Source organism: Ambystoma mexicanum, chromosome 5q, assembly GCF_040938575.1.
Source record: "Ambystoma mexicanum isolate Mex_15411 chromosome 5q, UKY_AmexF1_1, whole genome shotgun sequence".
Taxonomy (NCBI): Eukaryota; Metazoa; Chordata; class Amphibia; order Caudata; family Ambystomatidae; genus Ambystoma; species Ambystoma mexicanum.
The window spans coordinates 1,270,749,591-1,270,773,345 of NC_090933.1; the positions used below are offsets into that span (position 1 = coordinate 1,270,749,591).

General features: G+C 50.6%; 1 protein-coding gene across 2 annotated transcripts in view; it reads left to right on the forward strand.

Moving 5' to 3' along the window:
* The window catches only part of SHARPIN (SHANK associated RH domain interactor), a 1,065,128-nt gene that overhangs the window by 238,511 nt on the left and 802,862 nt on the right, over window positions 1–23,755 (forward strand). For both annotated transcript variants that reach the window (XM_069621811.1, XM_069621812.1), the window contains exon 5: window positions 17,794–17,884. In XM_069621811.1, coding sequence (XP_069477912.1) covers window positions 17,794–17,884 — 91 coding nt within the window. The remainder of the gene's footprint in view (window positions 1–17,793; window positions 17,885–23,755) is intronic.

The window sequence follows — 23,755 nt, forward strand, 5'->3', positions numbered from 1 at the left end:
AATGACTGCCCTCTACCTAAGCCCCTCCTCTGGCAACCTTCTTCAGAGCTTTACTGCACGTTCAAGTGTTGGAAGTCCTCGTTTTTTGAACAGTTTACTCTTATATTTTTGGTCAATCGAGCCTCAAGCTCCACCAATTCTACTTCCGGTCAACGGGGACCCATTTCGGAATTTTTCTATGCCCCTCAAGGGCACATTTTTGTCGAGTTTACACTTCTTGTAGGATTCCAGAAGATCTTTGAGGCCTACACCGTGTGGTCATGGCCCAGGACAAAGGAAACATGACGCCAGGATCCAAGCTGTTCAGAAGCTGCCCTAGATGTTCGTTACAGAATGTCTTCAAGGAGGATGAGCACTCCTGGTGCCTCTGCCTTCACGACGACAAGGAGAAGGACTGTGCATTCTGTAATAACATGTCCTAGCGGACAATGAAGGATCGTCGTATTCGACTCACCAACTGGCTGGAGGGGAAGAGCCCAGCAGCAGGTGAGAAGAAGTCAGAGCGGTCTTCTAAGACCCTTGAGGGTGCGCCGGCGACGGGGGTCCAACAAAAGGCAAAGCACCGCAAGTGCCAATGGTTCCGGCTCCTTGGCTTCCAGGCAGGGCACGATGTCAGACGCCATCATCCACGAGCCAACGCTCTGGCTTGGTGAAGAGTAAGTCGAAGAACCCGGGTAAGCTTCGGGGGAAGCACTGGTCGATCCTGACGGAGACAGCCGAGGGGGAGCGAGGCAGCGACCCTCCCCTTAAGGTGAAGGCCTCAGGCGCGCCCAAGGTCGCGAAGGCCTCGATTAAAGGAGTCATGGCGGCCCTGGTGAAGCCTATGGAGGTTTCCCCAGTGGAGACGACTTCCGGGCCTAGAGTTTCCCTGCCACCCCGAAGGGAATCATCTTTTCAGCCTATCGAGAAGAACCCCGTGAAACTCCGGGAGGAGAAAGGGGGGATGGGGGCATGGTAACCATAACTGACACGGATACAACCTCTGAGGATGAGCTAGCTAGCGTCCAAATGATCCTGGACAAGAAGTTTGAGGAAACCAGGGCCTACGGGAAGGATCCCGACGAGGCTGACTAAGAGAACGGTGGGGCCGATGAGGAAGACCGGGCCAGAGACGACCCCACACCCCAGCCGTCAGTCCCGTTGCAGTCGTTGTCTGTGCCACAGGACAAATCAGGAGCAATCTTGATGGCTATGCAGACCCTGTGTACGGAGATGAGGACAAGGTTGCCCTTACTCCAGCGGACGACCCAGCAACACCTGTACCGTCGGGGCCCACCGAACAAGCGGAGGCAAACCCATCCTTCTCCCTTCCAGCCTTCAACTCATCCCCTCCACCGAGAGAGGAGACGGGAACTGACTAGGACAACGACGGTGGTGACGATGGGACGGACCTCCCATCACCCCCTGTGTGCCTCGGAGCACAGCCCTCCCCGGATTCAGTGGTCTTCGCAGCAGCCAAGAAGAAATTGTCGGGGACGACGGCATCAACTTCCACTTCCCCACCGGACGGCGAGGGGAAGAAGCTGGACACCATGGGACGATGGGTCATCTCGTCGGCGGCGATGACCATTAAAGCAGCCAACGCCCTCGCGATCGTGGTGCGTTACGTCAGGGAGCTGTGGTTCAAGATTGCTCCCCTCCTGGACTTCTTTCCAGATAAGAGGGTGGAGGCCCTGAAAATCCTACAGGAAGGCGAGTTGGCTTCCGACCACACCATCGCGGTGGCCACCGACACCGGCTTTCGCCAGATGGGCAACAGCATTTGCCTTCGCAAGCGAGGTTGGCTCAAGGCCACCGAATGCCGTCAGGATGTGCAGACCAGGGTACTGGACATGCCCTTCGACGGTAACAACCTGTTCGGCAAGGCAGTGGACGAGTCACTGCAGGCCATCAAGGCGGACACCGAGACGGCCCGGGCCTTGGGTTCTCCATGAACGACGGCCATCCTTTCGGACCTCCGGAGACAAGTCGCAAGGTGCCTCCAAAGGATTTGGCGGCAGTTCTGGTCGTACCGCCAGGCGGCCTGCTCCTCGTTGCAGGAAGCCTACAGAGGCTGCAGCAAGGCCGGAGGATCCCGTCATCGTCCCCAAAGGAGGCCAAGGTGGCAAGGCCGCAGTGAAGCAAGACTGAACCGGCCGTGACGTCGGGCCCCCCGGTGGGAGGCTGGCTGGCGAATTTCGTCAGCATGTGGGAATCTATCTCCACCGACGGTTGGGTGCTAGATGCCCTGGCCCATGGGCACACTCTGGAATTCCCAAGAAAGTGTCCCTGTCTACCACCCGGGGCCAGGAAGGAAAACCACGTGTCACAGCTACTTCTGGAGGTACGAGCAATGTTAAAAAAGGGCGCCATAGAACTCGTCCCAAAGAGGCTCCGTGGCTCCGGAGTATACTCGCGGTACTTCCCTGCCCGAAAGAAGACTGACGGTTTGCGACCCATCCTGGACCTTTGTTGCCTCAACAAATAAATCAAGTCCCAGAAGTTCCGGATGGTCACCCTTCAACACGTGCTAGAACAGCTGGAGGAGGGCGACTTCCTGTCGTCGCTGGACTTGGAGGATGCCTACTTCCACATCCCCATACACAAAGGACATCGAAAGTTCCTACGATTCGTAGTCCAAGGGCGACACTACCAGTTCAAGGCCCTACCCTTCGGTTTGAAGTCGGCACCAAGTGCCTGGCACCGGTGGTGGTGCGGCTGCACCTGCAGGGGATCGTGCCTTGAAACACTTGTGTATAGGCGCTTTATAAATACCATATCATATCATATCCACGTATACCCCAACCTGGACGATTGGCTCATCTGAGCAAAGTCAAGAGAACTCGCCGTCGATCACATAGTGAAGACCGTCTGACTACTCACGGATCTGGGATTCTCTATCAACTTTGCGAAATCCCACTTTGTACCATCGCAAGACGCCCTGTTCCAGGGAGCCAGACTCGACACAGTGGCGCGATTGGCTTCACCGTCGGAGGAAAGGACGAAGGCCATTCTGGTTAAGTTACAACGGCTGTTGACCATGGAAATGGCCAGGGTGAGGTCCATCAAGTCCCTACACAGTGATGTCATCGTGCATCTACCTTGTGCGCCTATGCAGGTTGCGGATGCGGCCACTGCAGGAGTTCCTCGATGCCCATTGGATGCAAGCAGTGGGCCGCTTCGAAGACCAGATCTCCCTCAACGAGATGTTCCGCCAAGCGATCCGGTGGTGGGCCAACCACGCGCCTCTAGCGGCGGGTATGGACTTCCAGAAACCGGTGCATCAGGAAACGGTGATGCCGGACGCCTCCCTTGAAGGATTGGGAGCGCACACCGGAGAGCTCCACGCAAGAGGCCTTTGGCTTCCGGAGGAGAGGTCACTACACATGAACGTCCTGGAGCTCCCAGCCATGTTCTGAGCCCTCAGGCTGTTCCTCCCGTCCCTCAGGGGCAAGGTGGTGAGGTCCTTCACCGACAACACCACCACGATGTTCTACATCCGGATGCAAGGGGGCACCAGATCCCCAGCCTTATCCAAGGAAGCGCAGGATCTGTGGCACTGGGCCGTTGCCCACGGGTTGTTCCTGGTACCCTTCCATCTGGCAGGAATAAAGAACACCATCGCCGACTCTCTCAGCAGAGAGCTGCGCTCCTGCCACGAGTGGGAGCTTCAGCAGGATCAAGTGGATCTACTGTTCCGACGATGGGGCAATTCCCAGATCGATCTATTCGCGACGGCAATGAACGGCAAGTGCCGGAGGTTCGCCAGCAGGTTTCCCCAGCCGGGGAGCATGGGCGATGTCTTCTCATTCCCCTGGGACGGCTTGTTCCTGTATGCGTTCCCGCTGCTGCCGTTGCGACTCATCAGTCAACTCAGACGGTCCCGGTGCAGGATGATCCTCGTCGCGTGGGCGAGGCAGATCTGGTTCCCAGACCTTCTGGACATGTCAGCGCACGCCCGCCCCCTGTCTCACCCCCCGGTCAAATTACCGACGTACACAGATCTTTTCACCAGGGAAGAAGGCGCCATCCTCCATCACGGCCCGGGATTGCCTCGGAGGGTACGATATCCCGGCGGACTGCAAGGAGGCGCTTGCAGAGGCCAGGGCGTCCTCGACTCTTATGTGCTATGGACACATATGGAAAAGGATCTGCCTGTCTTGTGCCGTACACAGATTAACCCTCTGCGGATTACGCCCCCTCAAGTGCTGCCGTACTTGCTGTCACTGGCCAAGGTGGGGTTGGCACACGCCTCCATTAAAATCCATCTGGCGGCGATCTCCCACTACACCAGAACTCCGGGGCGGTCATCTCTGTGGTCTTCATCGCCTGGTGAAGGAGTTCATGAAAGGACTGTTATGATCGTTCCCACCAGTGAAGGCTCCGGCCCTGGTGTGGGAGCTCAACATAGTGCTGACCAGGCTCCTGGGGCTGCCATTTGAGCCTCTGCATTCGGCACCGTTGAAGTTCCTATCGTGGAAGACAGCGTTTCTTGTGGCCATCACCTCCCCACGACAAGTGGGAGATCCAGGCCCTCTCCTGTAAACCTCCCTATCTGACATTCCACGAGACGATGGTGGTGCTGAGGACGTACCCTTCATTCATGCCCAAGGTGCCGTCGGACTTCCATCTCAACGAGCCCTTGGTGTTACCTGTTTTCTTCCTGTCGCCTTCATCGCCGGCTGAGAGGACTTTGCACTTGCTGGATGTGGCTAGAGGGCTGAAGTTTTACGTGGACCACACGAAGAGTTTTCGGAAGACATCACAGCTGTTTGTGAACTTTGGACCTATGAACCAAGGGAAGGACCCAATTTGAAGGCTTCCATTTGCAGATGGCTCTCCGGCTGCATCATGCACTATCACCGGTTGGCAAACAGACCGTTGCCTGGCTGTCCGAGAGCCCATTCAACCAGAGCGATTGCTGCTACCACGGCCTTCCTGTCTGGTGTGCCCCTGCTGGACATCTGCAGGGCTGCTACGTGGCGGTCGACGCACACCTTCACGAGATTCTACTGCGTTGACCGGGATTCCAGGGAGGAGTCCAGAGTTGGCCAGCCAGTGCTGCACAACCTTTTCGCTTGAAGGTGAGACTGGTGAGGAGGTAAGAGATGCTTAATGTTGAGCCTTGCCACCTCTCGTGGTTGTGCATGTGTTTACTGCTATGTATTCTTGTATTCATGAGCATGTGAATCCATGCCAGACCCCATGCTGGAGAAGGAACAAGTTACTTACCTGTAACTGTTCTCCAGCATGGCTCTGGCATGGATTCACATGCGAACCCTCCCTCCAATCCCTCTGCGGCTCTTCTCTTGGTCCTACTGCCACTTTACATGCTATCAAATCTAAAGATGGCTGCAAGTAGAGGGCAGTCATTGGCTGGGGCAGTATGACCCAGAGACCAGTGATTGGTTACTAGTAGAAAGACAGTTCAGAAACAAAATTGAAACTTTCTTTTTCTTTACCGAGGATTCCCAGCCTGATAGGGAATATTCATGAGCATGTGAATCCATGCCAGACCCATGCTGGAGAACAACAGTTACAGGTAAGGAACTTGTTCCTTTTGACCTGACTCTGCCAGATGGCCAAGTTGTGTCAGATGGCCCAGTTGTGCCAGCAGCCTCATTCCACTTTTAACCTGACTGTGCCAGATTGCCTCATCTCTCCTTCAGCCTGATTGTGCCAGAGAGCCTACCTCAGATTTAGCCTGACCGGCCCCAAAAGCCGCAATAGGCATTTAGCCTGAAATGTACTGGGTAGCCTGGCTGTGCCTGAAAACCATAGCTCAACTACCTAGAAAACTCAAATCTTGGAGTGTCACTGTCTGTCTCTAACCACTGTGCTCTGAAACTTGGGCCTTTTCCCCACTGTCCAGGAAAAAATAAATAAAATTGAAAGGTCATCCTCATTGACTACCATATCTAAAACTAGACAAACCCTTATAGAGAAAACCAGAAATCCCAACGATAAGCCTTGAATCCCATCAAGACTAGGACCTCCAAGAGAATCACCTATTAAATCCAACGGTAAGGCAAGGACCCCCTGGCTACTTCCTCAAACAGCCTTCCCAACCTCCTACACAACCACCTGACATATCTAGCCATAAGACCACCCAACGCTAACCATAACACCTGTAAACGCGAACGTATTGAAGTCATGAACCGCCACTATCCAGCCAGGAAAGCATTGCTTGTGGGCTACAGCCCCTGCAACCTAAAAAGAAAACAAAGCGCAAACAAACTTAAAAAACAACGAAACCCAAATTATCGCATCATTGACAACCCAAACGCAAAGAACCTCCTAAAACAACCTACAACCAAGGAACGCAATATGCCACAAATGAACGGGACCATGGGAAAGACAACCAGGAGTAGGAATTAACCAAATGGAAACACCCCACATAATTACAACCACACAACACACCCCCACAAACATGTTTGACAACAGAACGGACGCCAAAAGTAGAGAAAAATATCTATGCCTAACACCACACCTTGCGACTAACAACTCACCAGAACAAGTCGACCAATGTTGCGAGACAGACAACAAATCAAAGGAATATGAACAAAATTGATGCCCTCACCCCATTTATAACAAAAACACAAGGACAACTCCTTCAACTAAATCTAGAAGAGGAACCTGATGAAAACTAGAAACCAATACTTAACCTAGCAGACCTATTCAACGACGACAGACACGACTGAACCACCATCACACCCTGAGAGCAACATGGGAGCAAACCACTGCAGTGATCACAAGACAAAACGGATATTAAAATACAAACAAAATCAAGCCAATACATTCCACTGCATCCTAATCCACGCATGGTCAATGACAAAAGACGCCACAGAGATAAACAACCTGCTCTGCAACAACAGCATTGACGTCCTATTCATCACAGAAACATGGTTGGATGACCACTACAAAATTACACTCCACATCTGCCTTCACGACAACCAAGTGCACACAGTTAAACAGAAAAGGAAAAAGGGAGGAGGTCTTGCAATAACTCAAGGAATACCTGAAAATAAAAACAAACCACTAAACGTCAAAAACTGTGAATCCATGGTCCTACACTTGGAAGCAAACCCACAGACCACCGACATACGACGCAACTTTCTTCGACAACTTCATAGAAGCCATCACCAACATAGCCATCCAGCATGAAAATCTGATAATCCTCAAGGACTTAAACATCTGGTTTGAAGAAGAAAACGCAAACTCACAAAAATCGCTAATGGAACTAAAAGCCATAAAACTTGACACAATTTTTGCCAACAAAAATCTTATTGCCACTGCACCGCCAAAACGGATATCTGGAGCGACCACCTCATCGTCCCGTTTGTGATCATGCTACCAACTAAAGCAGCCCGATGAACTCCCAACTATCCCAAAAAGAAACTGGAAAGCCATCAAGGCAAGCAACTTAATAGAACAACTTGATCTCACAAAACTAACTACTACTATCCTGGATGAAGCTGACATCAACAGAAAAACAGAGCTACTTCATAAATGGATTGCTGAAACAATTGAAGGTATCTCCCCTGAAAAACCTTTCACACTGTCACGAAAGAGCAATGGTTTATCCCAAGGCTCCACACCATGAAAATGAACAACAAACTCGAACTGGAATGGGGGAAAGGATACGACCAAACAAAGAGCACAATTCCAACGACGGATCCGATCTTACAAAAAAGAAATTTAAAAAGCCAAAAAAAAAATGCAACCGCAGAAACACCAAAAAAAAACTGTTCAACATCATAAATTAAATGAGGAACCCACCGGGATGCAACACCCCAGTACCTTCCCAGAAACTATGCGACGACCTAGCAGACCACTTCAGAAAATAAATCTGGGACAGCCATCAAATTATACAAAGCAGACTGGTCAACCCAAATACACAACCAATCCTGCCAAACAAGGAACCACAGTAGAAACTCCAAAGCTTCCCACAAATACCAGTAGAGACATTCATCAAGCTGGTAAGACATAGCAATAAAGCAGGTCCCCATAGACCCCTTGCCCCCAGATATTTACAAATCCATCCTCACACAGGGTGCACCACTGAAACACTACAGAAACCTTTTTAACTAGTCACTCGCAACAGGGAAAGTACAGCGATCATTCATACTCCTACGTCCTGTCCCCTTTCCTCCATACTTAGGGGACATCTCTCCGTCCTGTGGGACGGGACCGGAGCACTTTGTAAAAAGCACCCAAACATTTTTTTTTTAAAAATGTGTCCTTCCTGCGCGGGGCCTGGCACGCAGCCGTAACCCCGCCCACCCCGCTCCGCCTCACGCAACGCCCATCAGTCCTTTTCTCTGCTTGTTCGGGGCTGGACGCACTAGCATCCTCAGAAGATAGCGATCGTTTACTAGTCTGTCTGTCGTTCAAACTAGACTTTCCAGATTGCTCTTCGTGTTATTGATGCTTCGCGAGGGCGGATCCCCATCCTCTTTGTCTAGAGTGTTTGGGTCCAGATCACCGTTGGGACGCCTGTTTTACTGCGACTCCCTCTCGGTCCGGGCACTTCAACGTCGGTTGGAGCGGTGGGAGGTGGTGGTCCGGCAAATTCCTCCTTTGCATTTTCAGGCGTTCATCGACGAAAAGAAGAAACACCCGGTAAGTTCTTTACTTTTCTGATCACCCCGGCCTGGGGATACCTTTCCGGGTTCCTCCTGGACCGGCAGGGGCGTTGATCGCTCTGTCATCGGGGATTGCCCGGAGGTGCCCGTTGGGCCTAATAATTGTACCAGAGTTTTCTCTGACTGTCTTCGTAAGGGGCCTGTGGATACCGGAGCACACTCCGAGGTCCCCCCTGTGGAGGCTGTTTGTGGACCCAGTTCTACTGAGTCGTGGGGTACCGGAGCTTGCTCTGAGGCCTCTATCGGCTTCCCTCAAAAATAAGACCAGGGTGCGCCCCGAGGCCTTGGGTGGGCTTGCTGTCGCCGAACGGATGTTCGAGGCCCGCGCAGATGAGGCTGTTACCGGACCTGGGTCCGAGGTCCCTCGTACAGAGGCTAAAGCTACCAACAGTTCTGAGAGGCCTAGCAAGGCCTTGTCGGTGAAAGCTGTTGCTCACCGTTCCCTCTCTTGCGGCGACACCAGATCTGTTGAGGGAGCAAAGAAGCAAAGTTCTTCTTTTACGGGCAGTGCCGAGGTCCTTCCTTTGAAGGCTAATTTGGCGGTTGGTATGTCACAAACATTACAGGCCTCACAGTACCGGCTCTGCCGAGGTCCCTTATGTTAAGGCAAAAGTTAAGACCTCTGATCCATCGACGGGGACCCCTGCCTCACTTCCTCACGTGCCTCAGTTCCCCTCAGGTGATGACAAAATGGTGCACGTTCCCGCCACGACCGCAGCGGCCGTTTTGGGTGCTGCCCCTACAACTACGCCATTGGCCTCAGGTGTAGGGCTTGGTTCCGTGGGTGAACAGTCCCTTGTGCGCATCCTTATCGGCCAGTTTGATTGGAACGACCGATGCCCCTTCCGCACTCTGTTTCGTTGCCTGTGGGGTCAGCACCGTTCATTTGTGGAGACGTCGGTGGAGGGGGCCGCTGTGGAACCCTTCTCCGTTACATCCCTGGAATTATCCTCCTCATGAGAGGCTGCCTCAGGTTCCAAAGCAGTCCCCGGAGGAAGCCTTTCGGTAAATTTCAGACCATCATGCGTACCGACCCCATGAGGGAATATTTCAAAGGGCCTTTTAGGGAGATATGTCCGTCCGTGCCTCCGGCTCCACCCGTTCCTCCGGTGGTTCCGCCAGTGCCTCCCTTGCCCACGGTGCCTTCCCCGACTCTTCCCCCTTTGCCACCATTGTCCCCCGTGGACAAGGCAGCGCCCGACGCGGCTCAGCAAGATCATGACCCGTCGGATGACGCGCAAGGCGATCAGGACAACGAGGACCTGCCCCGCTATATTAGAGCTTTCCATGACCGGGTACTGGACATGGCTTTCTTGGATGTTCCGGTGCTCGAGGCACCCGCTCTACAGGAGGGTGTGCTTTCTGGGGCGTTCACCCTGTCTCCCTTGGAGCGTACTGGCCTGTTCTTGCAGAAGGACGTTCTGGCCAAGGTCCGTAGGGTCTGGGAGAAGCCACACTCTGGACTTTTCGTCAATAAGAAAATTGACGCGCGATACAGGCTGCATTCTTTGGAAGAGGTGGCCCTGTCGTCTTGTCCGCCCCCCTCCTCCACTGTGGTGGCTGCGGCCACTTTGCAGTGCAGGCCTGCAGCATCCTCTTCCACAACGGCTACTCAGGTTTTGGGAAAGGAGGATAAGCTCCTTGACTACCTTGGGATGACGATTTTCGCCAATTCGGCCTTGCAGCTCAGGCAGGCCAATGCCGAACTGGTGTTAGCGGGGGCTAATATGCAGATGTGGAAAGGTCTGTCGGAGTTTGAGGAGTTTATCCCGGTCGAGAAGCTGGAAGATTTTAAGGGGGGATTGGCCGATGCCAGGGTCCTGGCCCAGGATCTCCTGGAGGCTGCGGCTCATCACGTGGACACCTCGGCTCGGGGCCTTATGCTGGGGGTTGATACCTCACGGCAGGCGTGGCTACATGCCACTAAATTCTCAAGAGGTACAGGACAAGGTGTTGGACCTTCCGTTCGATGGTAAGGAGCTCTTTCATTCCTCAGCAGATGTTAGAGCTCACCAAGACGAAGGATAGCACTCAAACGGCTAAGTCCTGGCTGGTCCTTGCTAAGACCCCCTTCAGAACGCAGAGACCGCTGTCGCAAAGCCGACCCTCCTCTGGCTTTAAGGGCTACCTTGACCGGAAATCTCAGAGTGGATACCCCCTCGGGGAATAACTGCCGCAGGCAACAACGGACTCTGTTTTTCTCCCGCTCCTCCGCCTCCTCTTAAGGTTCAGGTGGCAACACCACCGAAAAACCTGCAAAATGAGGGTTTTATGTGCTCGCATGTGACCCTGGTGGGAGGACGCATCGCGTCTCATTGGTAGGCGTAGCAGACCATCACCGAAGACAGATGGGTCTTGTCAGTCGCTCGGGCGGGCTTCTGCTTACCCCTACCCCACCCTTCAACCCTCCTTTTCAGCTGTCGGGCTCACCCTCCCTCAAAGCCGAGGTTCAGAAACTTCTGCACCTCAGAGCTGTGGAACCCGTTCCCCTCAGAACGAGGGGAGGGCTTCTACTCCCGGCTGTTTACGGTGCCCAAACCCAACCAGGCTGGCCTGCGCACCATCCTAGACCTTTCCCAGTTCAATCTTTTCCTACCCCGAGAGAAATTCAAGATCACGCCCAGCCAGATACGTTCCTCCTTGCAGATGGGCGATTGGCTCAGTCAGGTGGATCTTCAAGATGCGTACATGTATATTCTGATTTGGAATCCACACAGTAGATATCTCCGTTTCTCTTTGGGAGAGGAGCACTTCCAGTTTCAAGTGCTTCCTTTTGGCCTCAGTTCGGCGCCACGTGTCTTCGCGAAGATGATGTTGGTGATTGCGGCCCATCTTCGTCTGCAGGGTATCCATGTGTATCCGTATTTGGACGACTGGCTTACGCAGCCCTTGTCCGTTGAAAGCAGCGGGCAATCTTCAGTCTCTCCTTCAGCTCCTGTTCCACCTTGGGCTGTCGGTGAACTGGCGGAAATCTTCCATGACAGTCTCGCAGGACTTGATTTTCCTGGGTTTTCGCTGGAACACAATCGACTGCAGAGTGTACTTGACCGGGGACAGGATGGCGGATCTGTTGGCCACGTGTCAGATGTTTGCGCAGTCGGAGAGCATGTCGGCCTGGTGGTTCCAGAGGCTTCTGGGCCTCATGGCTTGTGTGTGTTGGCTCTTCCTCTTGCTCGTCCCAAGATGAGGGGGACCCAGCGGAGTTCTTGGCGTCAGGCTGTGGACCCGGATTCCAAGCTGATGATGATTCCGGCTTCCATGAGAGTGGACCTCGAATGATGGTCATCTCTCAGCAAACTGTCGGTGGGTGTGGGGTTTCAGGACCCAGTCCCTACGGTGACGATCACAACAGACTCCTCCCTCCTGGGGTGGGGTGCGACGTTGGATCCTCTTCAGGTCTCGGATCTCTGGTCGCATCAGGAAAAACTCCTCCACATAAATCATTTAGAGCTTCTGGCGATCTGCCTGGCGCTCAGGGCGTTCAGACCGGTCATAACCAACAAAGTGGTCCGCATACGCATGGACAAAATGTCGATGTATTACATCAACAAGCAAGGGGGAACAAAGTCTTCATCTCGTGGACCTGTTCATCCAGATTTGGGAGTGGGCTGTGCTTCATGGTGTTTGGCTGCTTGCAGTGCACATCCCGGGCCAGCTGAATGTCACAGCGGATGCCCTCAGCTGGCGGACAGTGGTCTGCTATGAGTGGGAGTTGAAGGTGGAGGTCCTCTCATGGATTTTCTTGCATTGGGGCACACCGGAGGTGGACCTCTTCGCTACAGCGGTAAACAGGAAGCTTTCTCAGTATCCCTCCAGAAGGGGGCTGGGAGCCTCCTCTCTGGGGGATGCACTCGAGATTCCATGGCACAACATGAGAGCTTACGCCTTCCCGCCTCTGCCTCTAGTCCATCGAGCGATTTGGAAGCTGAAGAACTCGGTGAACTGTTCCCTTCTGCTCATAGCCCCGTGGTGGCCGGCCAGGTTTTGGTTCTCAGAACTTCAACACCTGTCGGTCTATCCGCCGATCAGGTTACCAGTGACCCCCCCGATCTTCTTTATCAGGGGGAACAGCAGATGTGGCACCCCTCCCCACAATCGCTCAGCTTGGCGGCATGGTGCCCGAGTTCAAATCTTTAGAACATCTTAACTTGTGTGCGGATAACATGCGTATTATCTAGGCAGCCAGGAAACCCTCGACTAGATCCCAATACAGAAGTAAATGGCTCAGGTTCTGTCATTGGTGTTTGGAAAAACAGTTGGACCCAAGGGGGGCTACGATTGACACGGTGCTGTCCTTCGCATCCTTCCTAGCAGAGTCAGGTGTTCACGGTCTGTCATGCAGAACTTACCTTTCAGCGGTCTCCGCTTATCTTTCTACGGACCAATGTTCTTCCTCTCTGGGTAATCCAGTGGTTAGGAGGCCTTTTGCAGGCTTGACACGCCTCTACCCTGCAATTCGTAGTCTGCACACACCGTGGGATCTAGATGTAGTCTTGACGGCATTGTGCCACAAGCCTTTTGAACCAATGGCCACAGTGGACCTCAAGCACCTATCCTGGAAAGTGTCCTTTTTGGTCGCCGTTATGTCTGCGAGGCGGGTGAGTGAGCTCCAGGCCTTGTCGGTGGAGCATCCCTTTTTGGTCTTTCACAAGGATAAGGTAGTCCTACGGACGAATCTTGCTTTCCTGCCGAAGTGGTAACTGAATTCCATCTGAATCAGTCGATCTCCCTGTCGGTCTTTTTTCTGAACCCTACCTCAGAGGCAGAAAGGGTTCTGCATTGTCTTGATGTCAGAATGGCGCTTAAGTTCTATCTGGACAGAACTTGCGAGCTCAGGAGTTCTTCTCAACTGTTTGTGACTTTTGGTAACCCTCAGGGTAAGCAGGCGTCTAAGGCGACTATTTCTCGGTGGATCGCCGCCTGCATTACAGAGTCTTTCACCGTCCAAGGGCTGAAACCTCCTAAGGGTATTCATGCACACCTGGTGCGGGGCAAGGCAGCCGCGGTTGCTTTTCAGAAATATGTTCCCTGGGAGCCCATCTCTAGGGCAGCTAATTGGGCCTCTCCATCTGCTTTTTGTAAGCATTATTGTCTTGACAGGAGTTCAAGAGCTGATGCTCAGTTTGGTCAGGCTGTGCTGAAGAACCTTTTTCAGTAAGGGGTATTTCCATCCACCCGTAGTTCCTGTAAGGAGTGCTTGGGAATCTCCCATAAGTATGGAGGAAAGGGGACGGGATGTAGGAGTATAACCAGGTTACTCACCGTAGTGACCACCTTACTCCTAGTCCATAGACCACTTTCCTCCATACGCCCGCCCGCAGTCCCCTCTAATAAGGTTCCTCTGTTATTGCTATAGGTCTCTGACCTGGCGATATAAAAGGACTTATGGGCGATGCGCGGGGCGGAGCTAAGGTGGGTGAGGTTACGGCCGCATGCCGGTCCCCTCGCAAGAAAGATAGGACGACAAATTTTTGAAAAATGTTTGGGATGCTTTTTACAAAGTGCTACGGTCCCGTCCCACAGGACGGAGAGATGTCCCATAGGTATGGAGTAAAGGGGACTATGGACTAAGAGTAAGGTGGTCACTACGGTGAGTAACCTGGTTAAATCGGGACACATCAACCACTGATTTCAAACATTCCCTACCCAACAAAATGACTTGAAACCTATGTCTACAAACTAACACAAGAACACATAGAAAAATCAGCTGCTGGACCAGGCACAAGTCAGTTTTAGACTCAAGAGGGTAACAGAAATGGCACATCTGGGACGACCTAAGACAAATGCAGATTCCGGAACAAACTTGGCCCTAATTCTTCTCTGCAGCCTTTGACACAGTCAACCATGACATCCTCATCAAGAGATTAGAAGAAATAGGAATAACAGACTTAGCCCTACTCTGGATAAAATCATTCCTCGCAAATGGAGTGTACACTGTCTGGATAAAAATCCGCTCCACGGGGCACAGACTGTGGAGTACCACAAGGATCATCCCTATCCCCGCTGTTCTTAAACATCTACCTTGCTCCGCTAATCAAGATCATCAAAAAAACACAACCTTATGTGCTACAACTACGCAGACACAAAAATCCATAAAATCGAAGATACCCAAGAAGAGAACACAACGCTGGGAGAATGTCTCAAAGAACTCTACGACTGGATGAACACAAACAGCCTAAAACTTAACCCAGGCAAGACAGAAATTGATTATATCCAAAAACCTGGAAAATAACACTTATGTCCCATGGTCCAGAGAACTAGGAACAGCACCCACACCATCGAAAATAGTCAAAAGCCGGCGAATCCTAATGGACAATGCGCTACCATTAGAACCATGAGTAAATGCAATAATGAAGAAACATTTTTTCCTCCTACACTATGTAAAACAAATCCTACCATTCCTGGCCTTCACCCATAAGACACTGACAATCATCGCCCTCATCATGTCAAGAATTCACTACGTCAACAGCCTCTACCTCGGAATGGCAGAACACCTACTGAAGAAACTGCAATGTTTCCAAAATGCAGTACCCAGACTCCTCCTCAAACTACCACAGAGACCACATCACCCAAGCACTAAAAATGTTACAGTGGCTTCCAGTCAAACAACGAAACACGTTCAAGACAATGCGCATAACGCACAGAGCAGTCTACGGCCAAGGAGCAGAATTCCTACAAAAGAAAATAACGATTTACCAACCAACCAGAATACTCAGATCATGCAATGACATCCACCTTGAACCAAAACCTTACTTAAGGAAAAATCTAGGGAGATTCTCCTTCTCTCACCTGGCAGCAAAAACTTGGAACGCCCGCCCGAAAGACATCCGAAACACAAAGGAGCACCTAAAATTCAGGAAACTACACAAAACCTGGCTCTTCACCACAGAACCAGAATGAATCCGCTACCTCCGAAGCCAAGCCCCTTCGCTAAGCTAAACCGAAGGGACAGGGACCGCTGCTAGAGGCGAAGGAGCATTAACCACTAACACCCGACAGGAGAGGGAGCTCTTAGAACTCATAGGTGGGAGACTACCCCCTAGGAACAAAGAGACCATGCTAGACGGAGCACTCTTACGACCAAAAAACAACTGATAACCTCAGCAATCTCGACCCAGGGTGGGGGAAGCCCTCTCCTCCAGTCCCTCCCACAGAGCACTAGACCGCCTCAGATATAGGCCACCTCCTTGTGCTGAACGGGGCAAATGAACCACAGGGGAATGTTCCAACTGACAGCAAGACCATAGAAAGAAACAAGAGAGATGCCCGAAAAGAGAATCCCACTAACCCGACTGCTAAACCCTCAACTCTTGGCACACGCCTCTCAAACGCTAAACAAACACAACCACTCTCCTGCCCCGCAAACCACAAGCACTGCAACAACAAAACAAACAACACATAGCGAAAAAACAGCACATTGGAGCCCACGGATCCGGAAACCGCAACCAAGCTCAACAAACTGTGCTAACCAAACTGAAGCTGGCAACAGAACATCTCAAATCTCCCTCTACATTTATCCCGCTATACCCTACTAAGCAATCCTACCCTTGTAACTTTCAGAACCGCCAGAGGACCACTCAAGCGGTGATAGTGCATGGTATAAATATCCTTTAATGTAACATTTAGTCTGATTGTGCCATACAACCTAATTGTGCCAGATAGCACCATTTCACATTTAGCCTGATTGGGCCAGATAGCAGCATTTCGCATTTAGCCTGGTTGTGCCAGATAGCCCGATTGTGCTAGATCTCTCACATCAAGATGAGCAATTAGTGAGCAATATCTCACATCTAGGTAGACAATGATCTGTGCTAGCTAGTCCAGATAAAATTGCATATATGAGCCAGCGTTACAATTATGCAGAATTGCGAAGATTAGCTTGCATCATATCTAGACAGAATTGTGAATGTCAGCTTTCATCACACCTAGACAGGATTGCAAAGATTAGCTTGTGTCGCATCTAGACAGATTTATGAATGTCATCTTGCACCACATCTAGACAGAATTGTGAAGATTAGCATTGCGTCATATCTAGACGGAACTGCGAAGATTAACATTGTGTCACATCTAGACACATTTGTGAAGGTTGGAAGCGATGCATGCTTAAATAGCGATGCCACTAACCGACCGTACTAAACAATCTCACCCCTCTGCATACACCTCTCACACTCTACACAACCACACCTCCAAAGCACTACAAACCACACACTTCACTACATCACAACAAAACATAACACACATACCCTCTCACAACAACACATGACGGCTACCAACGGAAAAGCACACCTAAGCTCAGCTAACGGTGTTAACTGAACTCAGGCTGCCAGCAGCACATCACAGCTCTCTTGGTCTTTCCTGCTCAACCTTACCAACCCATCCCACCCTCTTTCCTTTTCAGATCCGCAGAGCGCCAGTGGATCACTAGGGTGGTTATAGTGCGCGGTATACATATCCTATAACATAACTCTTGTTTACAGTTTTCTTGAAGTGTACTATTCTTTTTGACTTATTGTAAACCAGGCTATATATTAAATCTGCTTTCTAATAGATGGGAAATGTATAATGAGTAGACCTGGCAGTAGTTTTGTCATGAACCAGTTTGGTACATTGCCCGTTTCAGAATGGCTCCAACTGTATGGTGTATAAATGGGCAAGTGTGTAATGTTGTGCAAAGTTTCAAGTTGCAAACTACTAGCCAGCCATAAAAAGTGACCACGCACATTTTGAATACTGGTATTATAATCCTATAATGCCTTTGAGAGGTTTTGGCATCTGTCACTAGAGACCTACCCTTTCATCCTCCCGTCCCCTGAGAAAACATTCCTATACAGTAATATTGTGTAGCATACATTTTAAATATTAGATGTTACAGAACAAGAGGTATTTGCTTCGCGCACTTTAAATCTATAATTCGTGAGTTTAATCTCATTCCTGTGAAATATAGGTTTCATAACCAGAGCTGTTTGAGCATTTATAAGGGGGAGGAAAGGGAACAATATCAAAAGAAAATCTGATGACCTCATCAGATATTTTAAGACCAAAGGAAGTAAGACACAGTAGGACTCCGAACTGTACATAGATGTAGCCAGTGTTTTAAAATGGTGTTAGCAAATCCTGAAGGCAGCTCAGATCTGTACTGTGTGTGACAGTCTCTTTTCTTCTTATTCAGTATGAAGGTGGGTGTAGAAGATGCAACCTCTTCTGTGAACATCTCAATCCTGGTCCACGCATACACTACAATAACCATGTTAAAACAGCAGGTGAGCAATGCAGACATTACTATTCATGGTGAACACTGGTCTTTGCACTGTTCATCAATCATGATGTGAAGAAGCGTGACAAAATATATACAAATGTCTAAAAAGCAAAGCCAGAATATTCAGACGTTTCACCTTTCATTGACAAAAAATGGCTTACTGGTGAAAACACACTTGTGCGTTAATAGTCGCAGGGTTAATATATAGTGAGGCTTGTTTTGACTTTGCACTGTAAGCAACAAATATAGTAAACATTCTACCAATATAGAATAAAGATCTGCAGGAACAAATGTTCTACATCCTAATGTGCTCAGAAGAATATTGGCATGTTATTAATAAATATATACTTGAGAAATCCCTGCAGTCTGATGATGCACTCAAAGACCAGGGCAGGGTATATATGATTCTGTATTTAAAAAGGGTAAAGGAAATATCCCTTGCAATTTTCCTATTGAATGCCAGATTTTCAGCACTGCTCTCTTGCATACATTTGATTTAGACCCTCACCTGTCTGATTTTACAGCTACTCCGCCCCCCTCTACAAAGTTCTGGGTGCGGTCTCTGAGGCATTTTTTCCAGACCGGCAGTATTGTCAATGGCGGGGCGGTATATGTACACAATAACGTTAGACTGGTGTCAACAGTGTTGAGTAGTGCAATTCCAAGATAACTTTAGTGAATAGGTTACTCCTCGTTCAGATGCATTTCCCAGAATCGGCACTGCAGAGATTCTAATGAATGGGGACAAGCACTTAATGCTTAGAAAAACATTATCTGGGTAGTGTGACTGAACAGCAACGCTTAGATTTAGGAGGCCCTGAGAGTGGTGAAGAGTGCAGTTAAGCACGCACAGAGCACTCTTAATAATACAATAAGGCAGAATGTATAAAAATATTTATTTATTTTGGCCTCAGACAAACTCTTACCAATGAAAGACCGCAGGTAAGTAACACACTAAAACATTCTCTACTATTATATACACAGTCACCTTGGCGTGCTTTGCTAATAGCACCAACAGTTCACTTTTCAATACAGTTGGAATGCGTTTTCAGAATACTGGAAGTGTAGTAAAGTAAGTGAATAAAGACAGAACCATGTAAGCAGTCAGCAATTTGACAATGAATAGGCTCAAAATAAAGTTGGCAAAGACTGTACAAAACCTTGAATTAAGATACTATCTTTTAAAAAAAAAATCCTTCTCTTCATAGAAAAGGGGCCTAGTCTCCCTATAGTCAAAGGTCCAAATACAAGTGTTTTCTGGAGGCTAAGTCTCTTTTCGGAAGTTGAAAAATTGTTGATGTGAGCCAATCAGTAGTTTTGTAAGTGTTCCAAAGTATGGCAAAAACAGACCCTCTCCAACCACCTTAGGAGAGAACCAGGGGAGGATTCCTGACCAGAACGCCACTGTTCAAGGCCACGCAAGGGAGAGGTAGTGCCAGGACCTTATGCCCATAGAACCCTAAGGAGATGAGGGAACTGGTATGTCTACTTGCTCTCTGTACTGATTCACTCAGGGGCCACTGTAGTGGTTCCTGTAATCGCAGGACGTTTTGGATTCATGCCTTCATTCCATTGGAAGATGCCCAAGGGCCTCTGGTTCGGATGTCTCTTCAGGCGTCTGGCTAGTTTGCGGTACCAGGCTCAGATGGACCGGTCCTGGACATTGGACAGCTAGGCACTTGGGACGCACAGAATATGGTACCATCACTCTGATCAATTTCTGAGGACTTCCAGGGCACGATGCACGAGGTGAACAACGATGGCCACTTGAAGAGAATGTAGAAGGGCAACCCTAGAGGCGGAAACAAAAAAACTGGTCCTGCAAGGCCCCTCTTTGTGGTAGAGAGCTGCAAGTTGAGAGAAATGGTTTTTGTTCTATAAACTGAGGAGCTGAGTTTCAAGTTTAACTCTGAACAGGAACTGGTGCAGCAAAGCAGTTTAGGAGGACCGTTATGTAGCCCACAGAGGACCCTATTACTCTTCCTAGAGCTTCTAGCGGCTGGATCTTCGAGCAGAAGCTGGGTCTGGTTGTTCTCAGCAGTTCATAGTTTCGAAGCACAGAAGGTCTTCAGGAGATCTGTTGAGAGATGGGCTTAGCCTGGCAAGTGAAGAAGTGCTGCTGGCAAGCTTCCAATGATGGGGTTTGGATCTTCTGTGTGCTTATCTCCTTTGTAGGGGTCTTGGGATCAACAATAATCTAAACAATTTCTGCAGCAGTCCCCTTTTATCGAGGATTTGGGCCGGTGTTGCTCCCAGCCCTCCAATCGCAAGGATATCCACCATTTAAACTTGGCAGAGGCTGTCCATTACTGAACAGCCACTGGCACCTACATCTGCCCAGCTGCAGACCTGCTCTGGCACGAATGTGGACTGGGTCCAGAGACGGACGATTGGTCTCTTTCTCTCTTACTCGCCCTCTCTTTTTTCCCCTTACTCCTTCTCCAGAAAGGGCTGACCGTATATATGGAAAGTCTGGCCACTCCGAGGCTGGAAAAAGGTTAAAGGCAAGGTGACATTCTTAGAGTAACTGGAACCCTAAATTGCATTAAGCTGTCAAATACAAAAGTGCACATGACTAAAGTAAAACTGCAGATGTATCCAATGCCACCAGCCTATCCTGGACACATTATGCAAGTAACCGCAAAGTGCCTCTACTGCTTTTCAGAGAAGGTGATGTGTTCAGGTTAAAAAAAAAAAATGGTTTACTATGGACAATGGAGTTCTCCTGCTCTGATAACCATAAGGACTGATCAGTGCCCCCAAAACCGATGAGCTTAGCAAGTTAAAAGTCGGGAAAGTTTCAAAACAATAGAATACGGTTGGGTGTCCCATTGATGCCTATGGAGGGAGACCGGCAAAATGATAACATGTATGACGCTGAACTCAAACTAACATTTCAGGTGAAATAGTAACACCACTGAAAACATACTGAGGGTTAGTGTTATAGATGGGCGTAACAACCTAGAGTCTACCGGAAGATCCAAGGGTTTTTATTTTGGATTTTCAAAAACAACTTCAGGTGTATCGACTGTTAATCTGAGAATGTGCAGATTGTTAAATGTAATGCACCTGGCTTTGAAAGAAGTAAGTGGGGGAGGGTCATTACACTAATGGACGTCCTTCTCACCTGTCCCTCCGATACGCCATGTGCTCTCTTGTCCTCTTACCTTTCTCCTATTTCTGTCTTTCTCTGTGCTCCCTCTTCCTGCCTCTTGCTGCACATTGTTCTTCCCGCTTCTCATCCCCTCTGCCCGCGCCATGCCCGCCTCTGCCCCCTTCTCGCCACGCCCACATCTCTCCTCTCGCCACACCCACCTCTTCCCGCCTCTCGCCGTGCCTGCTTCTTCCCACACCCTATTCAGGGACATGGTGCCTGATCACTCTCCCAACACCCACTCATACTACCTACTACCTTCACTCCCCTAATCATCTCCCACTCTTCCCTCACTACTACCCTCACCTTCACAAACACTCTCTCATTCACACTCAAACTGGTACTACTCATTCTCTGCATGGTTTTCCTGGTTGCTCCCAGTGTTGTGAACACATTTTTTTTTACTGCTTTCCTCCCATAGACTTCTATGGGACACACTTTCTTTTTGCTTTGTTTGGCCAGCTGAACTGACTTTTTGGAGGTAAGTAAAGCCGCCGCCTTTACTTGCTTTGTGCTAATTTTTCTGTGGAGACCGATCAGCCCATAAGACTATCAGTGCTGAGAGACACTCCCTGCAATTCTTGTGTTTTTACAAATGCACATATCACCTCAAAGTCAAGTTTAGTATACTTTGTATCCTTATCTTTTTCTTTTGTAACTTTTGAGTTACAAATACAATGTTTCCAGGATGGGCTGGTGCAGTGGATATTTTCGCACCTTGTTTTGCACTTTTTTAACGGGCACTTTTAAGATGGACATGCTATGAGAATTTTACCTGTTCCTTTAAGAGCTGGAATTACCTTATATAAAATGCGCTTTTCCGGGGAAGCTGCTAATTATGTGGGCTTGGGGGTGGTCTGTGTATGAGCCCGGATGTGGGGGCTGGGACTGTCTGCTCCTGGTGCTTGAATGTCTGGTGCTGGGCAAGTGTTGTGGCCAGTGGCATCCATCATTGGATAACCACTACCAGTTTGAATAGTGCAGTTCTCCAGCATGGGGTCTGGCATGGATTCACATGCTCATGAATATTCCCCGTCGTCAGGCTGGGAATCCTCGGTAAAGAAAAAACCAGTATCAGTTTCGTTTCTGATCTGTCTTTCGTAGTAATAACCAATCACTGGTCTCTGCGTCATACTGACCACAGCCAATGACTGCCCTCTACCTAAGCACCGCCTCTGGCAGCCATCTTCAGATTTTTACCGCACGTTCATGTGTTGGGATCCTCGTGCTATTGCTCTCGAGCGTTAGTGCTATTTTTTCGCGCTTTTTCACAAAAACTTCGATTCTTTCGGTCAAAAGAGCCTCAAGCTCCACCGATCCTACATCCGATCAACGGGGACCCGTGTCGGATTCATCTGTGCCCCTCAAGGGTGAAGATTTCGTCGAGCTACACTTCGGAGGACTCCAGAAGCTTCTCAGGCCCGGTCTCGGAGATGGCCCAGGAGAAGGGAAGCTCGACGCCCGGAAAGCTGTTCAGGGCCTGCCCTGGATGCCAGCTGCAGAACGTCTTCAAGGAGGACGAACACTCTTTCTGCCTTTACTGCCTTCATGGGGACAAGACGCACGTGGAGAAGGACTGTGCGTTTTGCGGCAACATGTCGGAACGGACCATGAAGGACCGCCATCAACGTCTCGCCAGCTGGCTGGAGGGTAAGAGCCCGTCTGGCGAGAAGAAGAAGAAATCTGAGCGGTCTTCTAAGACCTTTGAGGGCGCCCCGGCGACGGGGGCCCAACATAAGGCCAAGCACCGCGAGTCCGCTGGCACCGGGAGCGCCGAACGGTCGGGCTCTACGGGCGCCAGGCAGGGCGCACCCTCCCCGGCACCATCAACCACGAGCCAACGCTCTGGGTCGGGTAAGAGGAAGGCCGAGCACCCGGCGAAGCTCCTGGAGAGACCCCGGTCGAGCTCTAAGGCAGAGGAGGAGCGTGGCAGTGCCCCCTCCCTCAAGGATAAGGCGGTGAGCGCACCTAAGGTGGTGAAGGCCTTGATCCATTCGACCAAGCCCTCTATCGAAACGGTCGCGGCGGCCCTGGCCCAGCCTGTGGAGGCTGCACCAGTGGTGGCGGCCTCGGGGCCCAGAATCTCCCTGCCTCCTCGGAGGGAGTCTTCTTTCGTGCCCATCGATAGGACCCCCGTGAAACCCTCCGTGGGGAAGAAGGGGGGGCAGGGCGTCGTCGTAGATTCGGCCTCAACCTCAGAAGAGGAACTGATCGAGGTCTTAAGCCACGGCCTAGGCATGGAACAAGACCAGCCCGTCGGAATGGGCCCCGACGCAGGTGACGACGACGACATCGTCGAGGATACCGACGGGGCCCCTGCTCGCCCGTCGGATTCCCCTCTGCCAGCGCCGCAAGACAACTCAGCGGCCATTTTGTTGGCTATACAGTCCTTATGCTCCGAGATAAGGACGAGACTACCGTTACCGACGGAGGAACCTCTCCCGTCGGGGGATCCAGAACCGGGACCTTCTGGTGTTCCCCCTACCAAGAAAAGAAGGATCCATCCACCGCCTCCTTTTCAACCGTCGCGCCCCGTCCAGCCCTCCTCCCCGTCCACCCGAGGGGATGATACGGGGACTGACACGGCAGCGACGGGTACGGACGACGAGGCATACGACGAGGATTTTCCGTCGTCGCCTCCCACCAGGGCTTCTCCGCCCGACGAGATTGGATCGTTCCACTCAATGATCGCCAGGGCATCCGAGCTTTTCCAACTCTGCC